Source organism: Thalassophryne amazonica, chromosome 7 (assembly GCF_902500255.1).
Source record: "Thalassophryne amazonica chromosome 7, fThaAma1.1, whole genome shotgun sequence".
Lineage (NCBI taxonomy): Eukaryota > Metazoa > Chordata > Actinopteri > Batrachoidiformes > Batrachoididae > Thalassophryne > Thalassophryne amazonica.
The window spans coordinates 105,589,419-105,605,980 of NC_047109.1; the positions used below are offsets into that span (position 1 = coordinate 105,589,419).

Sequence of the window (16,562 nt, forward strand, 5' to 3'; positions counted from 1 at the left end):
CGCAATCAATTTTCAATTCAATTTCAATTTATTTTCATTTATATAGCGCCAAATCACAACAGCGTTGCCTCAAAGCGCTTCACACAGGTAATGTCTAACCTTACCAACCCCCAGAGCAAAAGTGGTAAGGAAAAACTCCCTCTGAGGAAGAAACGTCAAGCAGACCAGACTCAAAGGCGTGACCCTCTGCTTGGGCCATGCTACAAACATAAATTACAAAACAATTCACAGAACAATTCACAGACAAATATACAAGAAATGCTATTGGCGCACAGGACAGGAGGATTGCCAACACGAACACAACTCCCATCTCTGGATGGAGCTGCACCTTAAACAGAGAGAAAAACAGAATCAGGCATCAGAAAGACAAAAAAATACTGTATAACTTGCCAGCATTAAACAACAAGAAAAACAGAGAAATACTAAGGTGATCGCCGGCCACTAGCCCTAAACTTCACTAAAAGACCCAGAATTTAGGTAAAGTTGAGGCCACAGCCCGCTCCAATTACTAATAAATGAATTAAAAGAGTAAAAAGCGTAAAACAAAACTGTACCAGTATGCTAGCTATATGAAAGGGAAAGTGTGTCTTAAGTCTGGACTTGAAAATCTCCACAGAATCTGACTGTTTTATTGACGCAGGGAGATCATTCCACAGAACAGGGGCATGATAAGAGAAAGCTCTGTGACCCGCAGACTTCTTATTCACCTTAGGGACACAAAGTAGTCCTGCACCCTGAGAATGTAAAGCCCGGGCCGGTACGTAAGGTTTAATTAGGTCAGCTAGGTCGGGAGGTGCCAGTCCATGAATAATTTTATAGGTTAGTAGCAGAACCTTAAAATGTGATCTCAGTGGGACAGGAAGCCAGTGAAGGGATGCCAAAATGGGTGTAATGTGGTCGAACGTTCTGCTTCGTGTCAAAAGTCTGGCTGCAGCATTTTGAAGCAGTTGGAGACCCCTAATGCTAGACTGCGGTAAACCAGAAGAGATAAATGCATGGATCAGGGTCTCAGCATCAGCCATAGACAGGATGGGATGAATGTTAGCTATATTTCGCAGGTGGAAGAAAGCAGTCCTAGTAATATTTCTAATGTGGAGGCCAAAGGACAACGAAGGATCAAAAATTACACCAAGGTTCCTCACTTTGTCAGTGTGATGTATGACACACGAGCCGAGGCTGAGCTTTAACTGGTCAAATTGATGGCGATGTCTTACTGGACCAAGAACCATCATTTCAGTCTTATCAGAGTTTATAAGTAGGACGTTTCTAGACATCCAACCTCTCACTGCTGCAAGGCAATCTTCTAAGGATTTTATGTGAACGAGATTACCAGCAGTTATCGGCATGTATAACTGAGTATCATCTGCATAGCAGTGAAAGGTAATCCTAAAATGCCGCAATATGTGCCCAAGGGGTGCTATATAAAGGAAGAAAAGCAGGGGGCCTAAGACAGACCCCTGTGGAACCCCAAATATCATGTCACTAAGGTTAGAGGTAGTGTTACTGTACAAAACACAGTGAGAACGACTGGTCAAGTATGACGTCAACCATACAAGGGCACTCCCAGTAATCCCAAAAGAATATGATGATCCACTGTATCAAATGCAGCACTGAGATCTAACAGCAACAGAACCGTAGTGGTGTCCGAATCCATTGTAAGCAGAAGATCATTCAGCACTTTAGTGAGAGCCGTCTCTGTGGAATGATATTTTCTAAAAGCAGACTGCAGTGGCTCAGAGATTATTCTCAGTAAGATAATCCACGAGCTGCCGTGACACCACTTTTTCCAGAATTTTAGAGAAAAATGATAGATTTGATATCGGCCGATAGTTTGTCAATACACTAGGGTCAAGATTTGGTTTCTTAAGTAATAGTTTAATCACTGCAGATTTGAAACATTTAGGAACAGATCCAGAAGTCAAAGAAAGATGAATAATTTCCAGCACAGTCAGCCCAAGAGTGGGCCACAGGTCCATAAACAGTTTTGTTGGTATAGGATCAAATAAACAGGTTGTGCTTCTTGTTGACATTACGAGTTTTGTCAGCATGCCTAGTGAGATACTATCAAATTCTGTAAATCCAAGTAATACCTCAGTAGTGGCGCCCACCTTAATAGCAGGGTGTAGTGGCTGTGTTAAGGCATGCTGGGATATTTTCAACCTAATGTTATCTATTTTCATCTCAAAGTAATCTACAGGTGGTTGTCCATGCATAAGTGTTGCCACCGTGTCGAACAAGAACTTTGAGTTATGCTTGTTTTTGTTGATCAAATCAGAGTAGTAAGTCCACTTTGTAGCCAGTAATGCATGCTTATAGTCTAAGATAGCATCACGCCACGCAAGGTGAAATACTTCTAATTTTGAACGACGCCATTTCCATACTAGACCTCTTGCTTTATGCTTGAGGTCACGCAGATAATCAGTGAACCAAGGTGGCTGTGATTTGGGGGAGCGCGGTTTTAACACAGGTGGTGCAATCATGTTGAGTGTAGTTTTGAGCACTGAGTTTAAACTATCCACAAGTCTGTCTACTGACTGGGTATTTGTCAAATGTGAAGCTAAGACATCAGGCAGTTTAGCTTTGAGTTCATTCTTAGTTGAGGAGTTGATGCATCGCCGTAATGATATATAAGGTTGTTGTTCCACTAAACATGGCAGCAAAACTGTAAACTTAATAAGTGAGTGATCAGACGCCACTGATGTAAGAGGCATGATGTCAATATTCGTAACAGCAATACCACGTGCGAGAACCAGATCCAGGGTATTTCCACTAATGTGTGTCGAATCCCGAATGCATTGCCGAAATCCTAATGAATCCACAGTTTCCATAAATGATTTGCAGAGGGGATCAGAAGGCTTATTTATATGAATGTTAAAGTCATCAATGATCAGAATGTTATCTACAGTAGTTGACAAGTTAGAGATGAACGCACCAAATTCATCTAAGAATTCAGAATATGGGCCATGAGGCCTATATACAGTGACAACATAATGCGACTGATTTTTATTCTTCTGACCTTGGCAATGTGTAATATCCTGAGCAGAGTGGAGAATCAGATGCTCAAACGAGTGATATTTGTAACCCCAACAGCTAATAAGCTAAACCTAGATTTATAAATAAGAGCAACACCCCCGCCTTGCTTTGTATCATGAGGGACGTGACTAAATGTATATGCTGGTGGGCAGGCCTCATTTAAGGGGAGGACAGCTGTAGGTTTAAGCCAGGTTTCACATAGCCCAATCATATCTAAGTGATGATCAATAATTAGATCATTGATCAACAATGATTTTGAGGACAGTGATCTTATGTCAATGAGACCCAGTCTAAGGATTTCAGTGGGGTTTACAGTTGAACTGTTTGGGTTTAGGGGTGGTTGCAGAGTAGCATATATAAGATGTCTAGAAGTAGGTTTAGGTTTAAGACATTCCACGCGCGTTGTAGGTAGCAGACACGAAATCTTTGCTATTGCTGGAACAACCACTGGGCCATCCTCAATTTCAACATCATCCAATATAGTAATGGATATTAAGTTTGGAAAGCAAATCCCTCTATGATTTTTATGGACACGACTGTGGAAGCAGGCCACAGTCTCAACTTGTTGAATTTCCCTCCCTGGCAAATAAACTGCACTATCACCATAGTGGATTTTCTGCACTAAATTCCCCGCTAAGCTAATGGATTCCACACCCACATTTGTCATAATCCTTGCAGGGTCTCTTATCACCTGCTCCGTGGCCTGCAATCGATACTAATGCTCATTAGCGTGCCTCCCTTGGATCCACAGAGTCATGTTCAGTGACTTTATGGCATTTGAAGCGCATATTTATGAATAGATTAGTGGATTTTCTTCTCTCTGGCATGGCCAACCATCCCAACAGGAACTGCTTCAATGTAAAAAAAATTGTAGCATCATATAGACTCCAGTTTGCAGTCATTTGGTCCCAATCCTGGTTGCTTGGTCATAGGTGATAGTGTTATTATACAGTCTATAGCACACACTGTAAAGCCCAAAGTGTCCATGAATTTGAGGCAAACCCAACTCCTTTCTGACACAGAGGAAGAGCCACAAACCCTGCTCCTGGCGATCACCTGCTCTGCACTCTGCACATTTATCAACTTTCTCTTGTAGCTGTCACCTGTGCTCAACCAGTTGAGCTCAGAAACACCACACTTGAAGACTCAGCCATGGCTGCAGGAGGTAGATATGATTCCTGATTTGGATGGTGCATAATTTAAGAGTCAAATATGGCACTGGGCACAAAGGGGTTGATTTTATTCCACAGGAAAGCAGTAAGGTCTATTCAATAGCAGTAATGTCTGTTGTTCCATGAATGTTTCCTTTTATTTTGTACAGTGGTTGTTTTTAGTTCAGTTTGTTGTGTATGTAAGAGTCATGTGAGGCCTGATCCTGTGGTTATGAGTCAAATAAAAATATTTTTAAGGATATTTGGGTCATTTGTAGGCGGGTCAGTGAAAATAAATTTTAAGCATATTACACAAATATTACCTAAAGGGTTTCACTGTTTAAGAAATAGTTTTGTAAAACATCATCAGATGAATAACTCCAGCGGTAAAAAGACACCATGCACGTTTTATCACAGATAGTTGCATGATTGAATGAGTACATGTGGAGACTTTGCAGGAGAAGCTGAAGTTGGGAGATTTTTAAGATTTTCAAAAAAGCACAAGTCAAAGAAAAGTAAGGCGTGGAAAGACTTTGGAGCGATTATTTGTGAAGGTGATAGCAGTGATGGTTACATTCTGTGCAGTAATTACAATGCCATTTTGCAGGACGGGCATCATTTTGTCTTAATAGTCGCGGTTTGATTCTATTAAGGTATCAGCCGACTTTAGGTTGCTTATGACTTTAGGTTCCTTATGAATAGAGATGCACTTCTATGGTACATAAGGAGGTTGTGAACCCCACTTAAGTCAGATGTGTCTGAGTATTGTACCCTTTTAATACCACTAATACACTGTGTTGAGCATTAAAACAGATTTTTGGTGGTCTGTGGCACAACAGCATTCTTGTGCTATAGACGTAGACTGCTGGGGGGTTCCCATGATGCACTGTTTCTTTCTCTTTTTGCTCTGTATGCACCACTCTGCATTTAATCATTAGTGATCGATCTCTGCTCCCCTCCACAGCATGTCTTTTTCCTGGTTCTCTCCCTCAGCCCCAACCAGTCCCAGCAGAAGACTGCCCCTCCCTGAGCCTGGTTCTGCTGGAGGTTTCTTCCTGTTAAAAGGGAGTTTTTCCTTCCCACTGTAGCCAAGTGCTTGCTCACAGGGGGTCGTTTTGACCGTTGGGGTTTTACATAATTATTGTAAGGCCTTGCCTTACAATATAAAGCGCCTTGGGGCAACTGTTTGTTGTGATTTGGCGCTATATAAAAAAATTGATTGATTGATTGCCCATGGGTACTCAGAGGAACACAATCAAAATTGTCAGGTGTAAATTTCAAATGATGCTTGTATCCGATGATGGAGCACTTTGTTTGTATATATGTATTTTTAAAGGAATTGCGATGTTTTCCTAAGAGCCAAGTTCTGTCACCTGTTCACCTTGTAGTTGTCAGTGTGTAATTCATGATTGCAGCTGTCACAAATGACAGTCATTGATGTTGCAGTTGAATAATCTTCCCTTAAAAACATTAACCACTAGCTTCAATAAATTGTATTAGAACGGCGCTGTACAGCATTAAACAGCATCTGTTTCTTAAAAAAAAAAAAAAAAAAAAACATAATAAAGAAACAGTTGTGTCCTGAAGGGTCTTAAGACTCAGATGCTTCCCAGAGCTTGACTTCATTTAATTATTGATTGGAAAACAATACCGGCAGACTGAATTTACAGGCTGATTTATAGTCTAACTCCACATTCAGACGCACATAAATTTCTGCTCTTCCTTTTTCTCTCTCTATCAGATGGGCAGTGGGTCAGAAATCCAACAGAGGAAACGGAAGGCTCCAGCTCCTCCTTCCACCCCAGGTTCCATCACTCCGTGTCCCGACAACGCCTCTGCCTCTGCTGCTGCCATCGTTGAAATCCACAGTGTTGAAACAACTACTACAGCTTTCCATAGCAAGGCAGCACAGTCCACCACGGTGCCTTCTACTGCTACGCTAACAGAACCAGCCTCCCTAGAAGCATCAGTACAACCCCCAACTGTAACCTGCAACTCTAGCTCTCCGTCCTCAAGCAGCATGACCAGAATCAGCCACGTTATCCAGGATTCCAGCTCTGAACTCAGCCACAGCGTCAGTGACTCCGATACCGACCTAGATCAGGTAGGTCCTGACTGTAGAACCAGCAGCAGCAGCACATTCAATGAGTCAACATCTGCACAAGCACTACCCCCAGTGAAAAGCTCCACCCCCAAGATCAGGATGGAGGATTCGATGCAGGCCAGTAACATGGCTGCCAAATTAGAGCAGGATGGATCTTCAAGGAGCAGCTCGAAGTCAGCGACCAAGTCAGCTCTCAACCTCAAACTGGATAAAGTTGAGAACAACAGAAACAGTACAATAGGTAAATATCTATATTTTGACATAACACGGCAAAGAATGACCAGCAGCTAAAATGTGTCAGTTAAAAACTATCTGCAAGACTTTTTGATTTAGAGCAATCAATAGGGATGTCCCAATCTGATAACAGAAGCCAGTATTTTGTATTATATTTATTTATCTTTTTACTGATGACCAGTGTCAACTTTATTTATATCACTGTGACTATTCACTGCCTCAGCAGCAGTGTTGTGGCATGTTTTAGAAAAGTTTCAGTCTTTCAGTGTTAAATAAGTTTTTTTTAATTCCTGGATTCCCCCCATTAATTGGATAACCTCCAATAGTTTCCTCTTGCTCTGTACCCTGCCTTTGTACAATTCATTCCCTCATTTTCCACTTATTGCAATTGAGAATCACAGGGGAGCTGGCGCTTATCCCAGCAGTCACTGGGCAAGCGGCATGGTACACCCTGGACAGGCCAGTCTCCGGCAGGGCCATGGTCATTTTAAAGTAACTAATTCACCTAACCTGCATGTCTTTGGAAGTGGGAGGAAGCTGGAGCACCCGGAGGGAACCCACGCAAATACAGGGAGAACAAACCCCCCACAGAAAGGATCAGGTGGAAAGTGATCCCAGGACATTCTCTCTGAGGCAACAGTGCTGGCCACTAATAATAATAATAATAATATTTGAGCCTTTATTGTCGTACATATACATACATACAAAAAACATGTCTTCTGCATTTAACCCATTGTAATTACAGTTGGACACAATCCAACCACTAGGAGCAGTGGGCAGCCACAGTCTGGCGCCCGGGGACCAACTCCAGATGTAGAGATGCTGCCTTGGTCAGCAGCAAAGAAAGGAGCAGACCCTAAATAAGCATGTTTTTGATTGTGGGAGGAAACCGAGGTGCCCAGAGGAAACCCACACAGACATGGGGAGAACATGCAAACTCCACACAGAAAGAGTGAGAAGCCATCCCACGACCTTCTTGCTGTGAGGCACCAGTGGTGCTAACCACTAAGCCACTGTGCCCTCCACCGTGCCACCAAGATTTAAGAAAATCAGTTCATAGTTTTTGCTTAACTCTGCTCTCAGACAAACAGCACTGAAAGCATTATCTCCTTGACATATGTTCCCATCAATGACAGATTTGAAACACCAGAACAACACCTAAAGATAGAATTATCATGAAACCGCAAGCAATGCAACAGGAAGTGAAGCAGTAATGAGACCTGCCTGTTGTTCTCTAATATTATCACAGCATTCATCATTCTTTCTTTGAATGCCTTCCATCAGTTTCCCTGTGAAAAACAGTCTGAATTAACCCACCTGAAATATCACATAAAACATTTATAGTCATCAAAGAAAATGAAGCTGTTTGATGACAGTCTTGTTAAACACGGTTTCAATATGCTGGTGAATTGAGACGGGTAGATGTTGCCGGTGGAGGTTTTCTACCCACTGGAAAAATCTGTCTGCCCTGAAGTGCTGAGCTGTCAGACTACAACAACTTCTGAAACTTAAAATGTCACAGGTGACGTGCACAGAGTGGGAAACGATGCTGTGAGTGTGTATGTGTGTGATGAAGTAGAGGAACTTGTGGAGCTGGTTTTCATTGTAACTCATAAAACAATACGGTCCTTGTCACTCACCTGCACTTGTCAGTCCCCCACCTTCTGCTTATCTCTTGCTCTTTTTTTAGTTTCTGTCTTTTGCAAATGTGCAGACACTCACACAAACCTCCCCTGCTGTCAGACGTACATTAATCCATCACAGATTTAAACAGCGCCGACTTGAACTCTCGCTGGCCTCGTATCGATCTTTATATAACCTAGATCTTTCTCTCCAGCAAAAAAGGAGATTTCAGCAGACGGCTGTCGTTTCTGTCAGCACCAGACATGAGAGTGCAGCAAACCTCAGAATAATGATGAGAAAGGTAGGAGTACCATAACGGAGTTCAGAGAAAGGAGCATGGGAAGGGTTTGGCAGTCTGGTAGCAGAGAACTGATGCAGAACCAAAGGAACCAGGGGGGTTTAAGGACAGGAGGATGATGCCCAGGCAGATGAAAGGGCAACGATGATGTATGAGGAGGTTTATAGATGGTGCACGGATCTTTAATGTATTTATATTAGACATCGCTGTCTAATTCCTGACCTCATCACCTGCTTTACGTTTTAATATTATATCCAAAATGTCTTCTCACTTCAGTTCAAATTATTTATATGGTGACAAATCACAACCTAAGTTGTCTCAAGTTGCATCACATGAGTAAGGTCCAACCTTACCCACCCCCTGAGCAAGCACATTTGCAACAGTTGTCAGGAAAAACTCCATCAGGAGTTTTATTATTATTATAATCATTCTTATTACAGGAAGAAACCTCAAGCAGACCAGACTGTGAGGTGGCAGTCTGCTTTGGCTGTGCTAACTACACCAAAAACAAAGCACAACAAAGAGTAACCACACATACAAAGACAGAAATATTGCAGCTAAGCAATGCACATATAGAATTTAGTTGTCACATCTTATGACTCAAAAGACATCCAAATGATGACAGTCTCAGGAAGTGGACAATTAGTGGTAGTTAAAAGGAACTTTCTTCAGAATTTCTCCATATGATGCTTCGTTCCATAGATCTCACATGTCCCTGTCCTGAAAGGATCTTGGTGGATCAGATTGCTGGCTGATAGTTGGATAGAAGGATCTATATTAAGTCCCTTCAGCTGCTGCCTTGTTTTCACTTGGGTTTGCCACAGCAAATCCAAGGTGGATGTGCATGTTGGCAGAATTTTACGCTAGATGCCCTTGATGCAACTCCACATTACATGGAGAAATGGGCAGGGGTGGGGTTTAAACCTGGAACCTTCCACACTGAAACCAAGCATACTTCATAGAAGGATCTACGAAGCTCTAAAATGCAACAGCTCACTGTCGCAGCATCTTACAACAGCAAATTAAAAGACGTGCTGACATGTTTGCTGGCAACATACTCCTATGCTGTGGGAACATTGCTCATTCTCCTGCACAGCATATCAAAGATTCAATTTGGGGACATAGAGATTACACACAGGTGACACATTAAAGAGAAGTTATCGCCCAAGTGGGGCACGCCCAATTCAACTTTTCCATTTACGTGGCATGTAGTCTGAGTGTAAAATAAGGCGCAAAGTGGTTGTATTTAGTCAAGTTAATCACTGGTGTCTTTTGGACTTAAAAATAACCAATCAGATTATGTCATTTACTTGAAGAGAGATGGGTGCTTGAGCGCAGAGCCAAAGTGTGTGAGCAGAGTATTTACAGGAACTGCCACCAAAGCTCCTTGAGGTAAAACAGTGGCACACCTCATTCCGACAACCCTCAATTGATACCCGCTCTCCTCCACCCCATCAGGTAGAGATGGACCCTCTGCTGCACATGGACCACAATTCATTTCAGGCACAGGTCTGTCAGAGCTGAACCTTAAACTTAAATGTTCTAGTGCTTCCAACTCAGTGTAGACAAGCAAACACAGTACTTTAGATACTTTACAGTATCTCACAGCTCTATCAGTGTTAAAAACCAAAGGTCATTAATGACAACCCTGAACCTCAGATTTCTCTGCCCTTGTCTGGTCATGTTTTGGAGAATGTATAAGTAATTTATTTGTACTGTTATATCAGGGCTGTGAAAACTCCGCGGATCTGCGGGATTCTGCAGATTTCATCATGGGTGGGATGGGGGGTGGTGTTAGTGTTACTGAGTTTTTAAAATGCTTATCGCAAAGCGTTCTCTTTTTTACGACATCATGCAAGTTTTATAAGTCCGCGGACACTGATCTGTGTGTTACAGATACAAATCAGTTTCCTCGGATCCGCGGAGTTTTTAGGAGAATAAATGCCACTCAAAGCCTGGCTGTTACGATAGTTGTCGTAAAGCGGGACTGGTTGGTTGCTGCGGTGACACTGTGTGGCTCCTGTGCGAAGCTTAGCTAAACGCAGCATGTGGACATCACAGACTTTTTTAAAAGAAGAATTTTGCAGCATGTCTGTGTCACGGAGCGACATCAGACAGAGCGAAGATGGCGAGAAAGACTGTTTGAAAAAGTGTGATAAGGACAAGAATCCGTGGAATTGTTGCTGGCTTCATGAACACACCTGAAAGATAAACGGGAAAAGCGAACTGGTAAGAATTTTTTTTCTCTCTCTGAAAAATAAACATTGTGCTGTTTCAGAAAAGATTATGTGCCTGTTTTTTCTTTCATTAATCTAGACTTTCTTTCATTGAAAAAAAGACATTGTGGCTTTGAATGAATTTAAGATACATGAATTTACACAACAATGTAAATTAGTTTTTATTAATGTAGACTTTTTTCATGGGAAAAAGACACTGTGGCTTTGAGTGGATTTACAGGAATTTACACAAGAATGTGTGGCTTTTTACTATAAGGTATGTTACTAATATTTTACCATGATTTTTAAAATATTCTACAATCTTTAGCTGTGGTTTTTGACATGGTTTAACCGTCTTTTCAGTCTTCATGAATTTCATGTAGTTTAATTATTCTGAGTTAATGCATAATTTGGTTTACAATTAAAAGGAAAATCATTCCAGGTCCTACTTCCACATCGTATTCTGTTATTTCAACATGATCATTGATGGTTCAAATGAAAGATTGAATCTAGGATCATTTAAATATGCACTAATTTTGAGATTTGTTCATCCAGGAGATGTTGAAAATATCAGTAGATTAAAATTTAATTTGGTTTCTGGGGCCCCACAAGGCCCTAGACCCCGGCTCCTGGGGAGCTGCGCGCCCCCAGACCCCCTGCAAATTTTCCTCGGATTTTACAATTTTCATTTCACAGCCCTGTTATATACATTTAATTTCTGAATGTCATTCTCATCATCTCATTATCTTATGATTTTAGTCTACAACTGGAGCTAATTATTATTAGAATAAATTCACTCATTTTATTTTAGTGTATAACATTTAACAAGATGGTTTTAAAAAATTGTCACATCTATAACTACCTCTGGCCAAATATCCTAAACCCAAAGATATAGATCTTGATTTACTAAATGTTTGTATGTGTAAACACCATTGCACTCGCAAATACACCAGCACTCTTGAGTTGCAAACACTTACATGACAGTGTCTTTCGAATACCTAAAATAGTGCATATTGTCCATTTGTGCAATACCCAAATGTTTGGATTGCCCAAGCAGTATAGCACTTGTTGACTGGGATCTCAGTATTTCAGCCCCATTGTCCTTATTGAACTATAAAATGGACAAAACAGAAGCACATCCAAAAATTTGGATGTGGAACTGGAACAAGTCAGTTTTTGACTATTTACAACTACTAAATCGTATTCAGTAATCAAAGTGATTGATGACGTTTCTGTCAGATGAATTGATTTTTCATTCCCATTGTTAACAATCATTCCAGTGATGAATGTTGAGTTTCCTTATTTTATAACTTACTTTGTTTCTCAGATATTTTTTTTCCTCATCTGTAGGTATAGAAAACATTTTTCTTTAATAATCAGGAAATTACAGCAGTTACAACTCAAAATCTTATGAATATGTTTTCTTGAGTACTATCATATTAGGTTCCTTATTTTAACCAGCCTGATTATTGCTTGGATGCCATTTTTCCCACCAGAAATGACTGATCAGCCGGCACCGCCGAAACCTGATCAGGTCCCAGCTCGAGAGCCACCACTGGGTGTTGTACCAAAAACCCCTTCCTCTGCTCCCCCATCCTACTCCTCACAGGGTCTCGCAGATGTGGAAGAAGGAGCCTCCCAGTGTATGTTCCAGATGAAGTGCTTCTCCTTTTCTTTCACTGTTGATCTTATTCTTTTCTAGAAGCTGCTATACTGACTTTTTATTATACTTGGCTTTCATCTTTCTCTGTCAGTTTCCATTTTTGCAAATTCCTTCTGTGTGTGTGTGTGTGTGTAGTTTCTCAGTAAACCTTCAAACTAATATAAATGTGTGAGTAGCACTTTTTCCCCTGACATGTTTTCCACTTCTCCATTGGCAGCAACTACATTGTTCAGGGATACGGCGTCAATTTGTTGTATTCCCTGTATAAGTTGTGGATCCTGTTAGTTCTCCTTGGTATAAAGGGTTAGCCTGAGGTCCACATAAACTGTAGCCTATATGCAGCACATGGTGACCATCTGTTTGATTTTATATTGGATGGTATTGTTGAGGAATATTGTTAGTCACTTGTGACGACGACATAAACTCAGTGTCTCAGGTGTTTGAGCTTTTTTCTCTTCTATGCAGGGTTGTTATTGGCGGTTTTATGGTATAGACTAAGGTGTTAATAGCTGGATGCCATTTCCATGGCAACAGTGTCCAGTTTCATTGTGTTTGGAGCCAAGAGCAGTTTGAGATTCACCATCTTTGTCAGGGATTTGATCAACAAGACACATGCAACACTGAAAGATTTAACACCAGTTGCAGAAAAGAGGCATGATCCAAAGTCAAAAATGTGAAATTGATAACAGGCCAGAAAACACCATCAGAGTTCATCAAATAAAACAATCAAGCTGCATATAGTACATGCTATGCGAATACGCTGGAACATCAAATGTGAACAAAGGCCAGGCCAGTGAATGTACTCATTCTCATTCACTCATCTTCAACTACTTTCTCCAATTGAGTGTCACGGGTGGGTGCGCAGTGCAGTCTGTCCCAGCAGTCATAGGGCCTGAGGCGGTGTTCACCCTGGACAGGATGCCAGTCTATCGCAGAGCGACATATAAATAAACAAACATTCACACCTACGGACATTTTTAAAGTTTCCAGTCCACCTAACCTGCATGAAAATTCAGTAAGGTATATCTTATGTATTATATTCCAATTCTAAGGTGGAACTATGCTAGTATACTAAGGTATATCTAAATATCTAAAAAGGAAGAGTAAAACGGAAGATTAGAAAAGAGTAGAGTAGAGCCACTTAGGTACCTGGTCTTGAGAACCAGGGATGGTAGGTTGAAAAGCTTTTTTATCCCATGTGAACTCTCCCTACCCACCCAAGCGGCTCAAGAAAAAAGTATATATAATAATAAATAATAAGACATAAGAAAGATAAGACATCATATATATAACTTTATTTAAATATTAAGGGTATTAAACAACATATACAATAAATATGGTACTATACAATATCCAAGAGTAGGTATTGAAACCTAAATATTAATACAGGAGAAGATGTCATTGTCATTAGATGTGGGAGGAAGCCGGAGCACCTGGAGGGAACCCACACAAACATGGGGAGAACATGCAAACTCCACACAGAAAGGCCACTGGTGGGAATCAATCCCATGAGCTTCTCGCTGCAAGGCAACAGTGCTAACCACTAAGCCACTATGCTGCCCCACATTCTTTCTGTCTGCATAAATAAATATACCCACCTGTTTGTGGGTATTTATTTATTTCATCACTTCTAACATGTTCTTATTATGCTTGAGGACATTTGTTACATAGTTTTTGGACCCTCAAGTGTCATGTATGCTGATCTTTTATGACATAACCAGGAATTAACCCGCAAACCTTATAGGTAATGGGTAGCCCTCCCTATCCCCAGAGGTGTGGTCAGCCCATAAAAATAAAGCATCTTTGTGGTTTTGGAAAAAAGTTACACCACCATTACTGCCCTTACAACGACCATTTAATTTAATTGTACTCCACCCCCACGAAAAGGGAGATAATTGTACTTAATTTTTTAATTGGTGCACCATGTCATATTGACATTATAAGCACAACTTCTCCTACTGATTGGTGGAATTCAGTGAAAGTTCACAAGTAATAACACGCCATATGACAGAAAATAACCGGTCTGTTGTCAAGGACAGATATGTGGCCTTTTCTTAAAAAAAAAAAAAAAAAAAAAAAAAGTGTGAAATCTATTTATCATGCTACCTGAAGTAGAGAGGTTGGCCTAATTCAGGTATTCTAATTGTTCACCTCTCCATTGTGCTGTTGCCTTTGATTGATTGATTTATTGCTTTTCAGTTTTTCTTAGGAGGCCGTGCTCGATGTATTGTTGGTGTCCTGAGTTGTTTCACATTCTCACTCATTCTATTTTTTTGTCCCACACACCCACACCCTCCTCTCTGTAGTGTACTGCTGTGGACCTGTTCGTCTGCACACCAAACACTCCTAGAGTCTCTGTCCTGATCTGACCCTTGCTACATCCAGCACATCTTTTTCCATCCCTTGGCTCCGTCTTTATGCTTCCTGCTTCTGCTGGACTTCCTCCTGCTCTTCATCATCCTCTCCTTCCAGTTTTTACAATATCGTAGTGTTTTTGTTGTTTCCATCGACTTTCTGTCTCATGCTTTCACCTGTGATGATGCCAACACTGTAGCAGGAATGAAACTGCATCTCTTTCTGTGGTTTTGTCTTTTGTTTGAATTTTATTCTATTGACAACATCAAAAGCTGCAAATGAAAACAAGTCATGCTCACGAGTTACACCCTTGTAGTTTTTTAAGCGTCTGTATATAATGGTCGTGGCTTTACATTTTAACTTGGACAGTTTGTTTTGATTGATTGTCTACAAGATAAGTTTTGAGTTAAAAGAAGGCATCTAGAATGTGGTCAGAGGACGGATAATGAACGATGAGCTAAACCCTGGATGGATCCACTATACTGTGATTGATGAGATACACGCTGAGGCAATGTCGTATTCCTCAGCCAGTGTGGTGGTGATGTGATGTGTGCACATTAATAGTTGAAGAATGTATTCTTCATTCTTTTCATTGTGTTTAGCTTCAGTTTGGAGACCTGAGAGCTGAGTGCATGCCGACTTTTGCAGTGCTATGCAAAGTGTGATTTGACACTACAACTTGCTTTTTGGTGGTGTTCCTTGAACTCTTATTTATTTACTATCATTGCTGCTACTATATTATTCATCAGTGAGTTAAAAACATGCTTTCTGTAATGCTGTAAAATCTACCGCATATTCAACTTTTAAATTCTGTGTTTTGATAGATACAGGTGAGGACCAATGACCCTCCTATTTTTGGTGATGTTGGCATCTTTTAACATGCAAAATGACTAGAACATATATAATAAAGACAGACAAGCCTATCACCTTGCTTGGAAATCCTTGTTGGTAATGGCAGAGTCCTGGTGACCAATAATGGTTGGGCCACACTGCCACAACACGAGACATTAGGTGGAGAAAATTATACCCTTTGGAAAGGCCAATGAGTTCTACCTTCAGCTGTCATTCCCATAGAACATGTTCAGTCATAGTAAGACAAAGTCACATCCAAGTCGATAATCATACAACGGGCTCACCCATCTCACGGCTATTTAGCATATCATAATATTATGGATTATTAAGCTATTATATGGACAGAGGACAGAGGAGATATGCTTGTAAACATGTGGGAAAAGAGGCCCAACTTGTACAAGCCGACCACGAAGGCATGATGAAGCAAAACAACATCCGTGTTCTGTTTGTGTACACAAATTGCTTTGGGACTGGTAACGCAAGCTGGTGCATCAGGCATCGTGCTTGATGACCAAAAAATGGACTGGTCTGGTGTGGACTTTTAATGTCTGTAAATGCAAAGCAGGTTTTCTTCATGACGACTTCCAACAGAGTTGTGCCTTTGTTGCGTCTTTAGTAGTTGTGGTGGTGCGCACCCCCCCAATGTTTTGTTTTGCTTTTTTACAAGTATATAGCAAATAAATGTTATTTTTAAGCATTCTTTTTTAAGTGTGCTTGTAACAATCTGCATTAAAAATAGAGGTTAAAGGATTTGTTATTTGGGTTGCATGGTGAAATATTTTGGTTAGTGTTCTCTTATATTTTTATCTGAAATGTTTTTGGAGAAACATCTGTTCAGCCTTTGTACCACATGCTTTGTTCTGTCCTGTGCAGATTTAAGTGTTTTGCTGTTATGGATTCAGCCCAACCCATTTTTGAGCGTTTTTCCATTGTGATGTAGAGAACGCTTTGACTGCCACCACAGTCAGGAAAATTTGGTTCAAGTTGTGAAAATTTGACATCAGGGAAATTACTCAGCAAATGAAGAGCATGC

General features: G+C 40.8%; 1 protein-coding gene across 3 annotated transcripts in view; it reads left to right on the forward strand.

The window, feature by feature from the left end:
• The window catches only part of cobl (cordon-bleu WH2 repeat protein), a 166,016-nt gene that overhangs the window by 117,600 nt on the left and 31,854 nt on the right, over nucleotides 1-16,562 (forward strand). For 2 of the 3 annotated variants that reach the window (XM_034175268.1, XM_034175267.1), the window contains exons 9-10: nucleotides 5,926-6,529; nucleotides 12,156-12,302. In XM_034175268.1, coding sequence (XP_034031159.1) covers nucleotides 5,926-6,529; nucleotides 12,156-12,302 — 751 coding nt within the window. The remainder of the gene's footprint in view (nucleotides 1-5,925; nucleotides 6,530-12,155; nucleotides 12,303-16,562) is intronic. The other variant, XM_034175269.1, reaches the window with a different exon arrangement.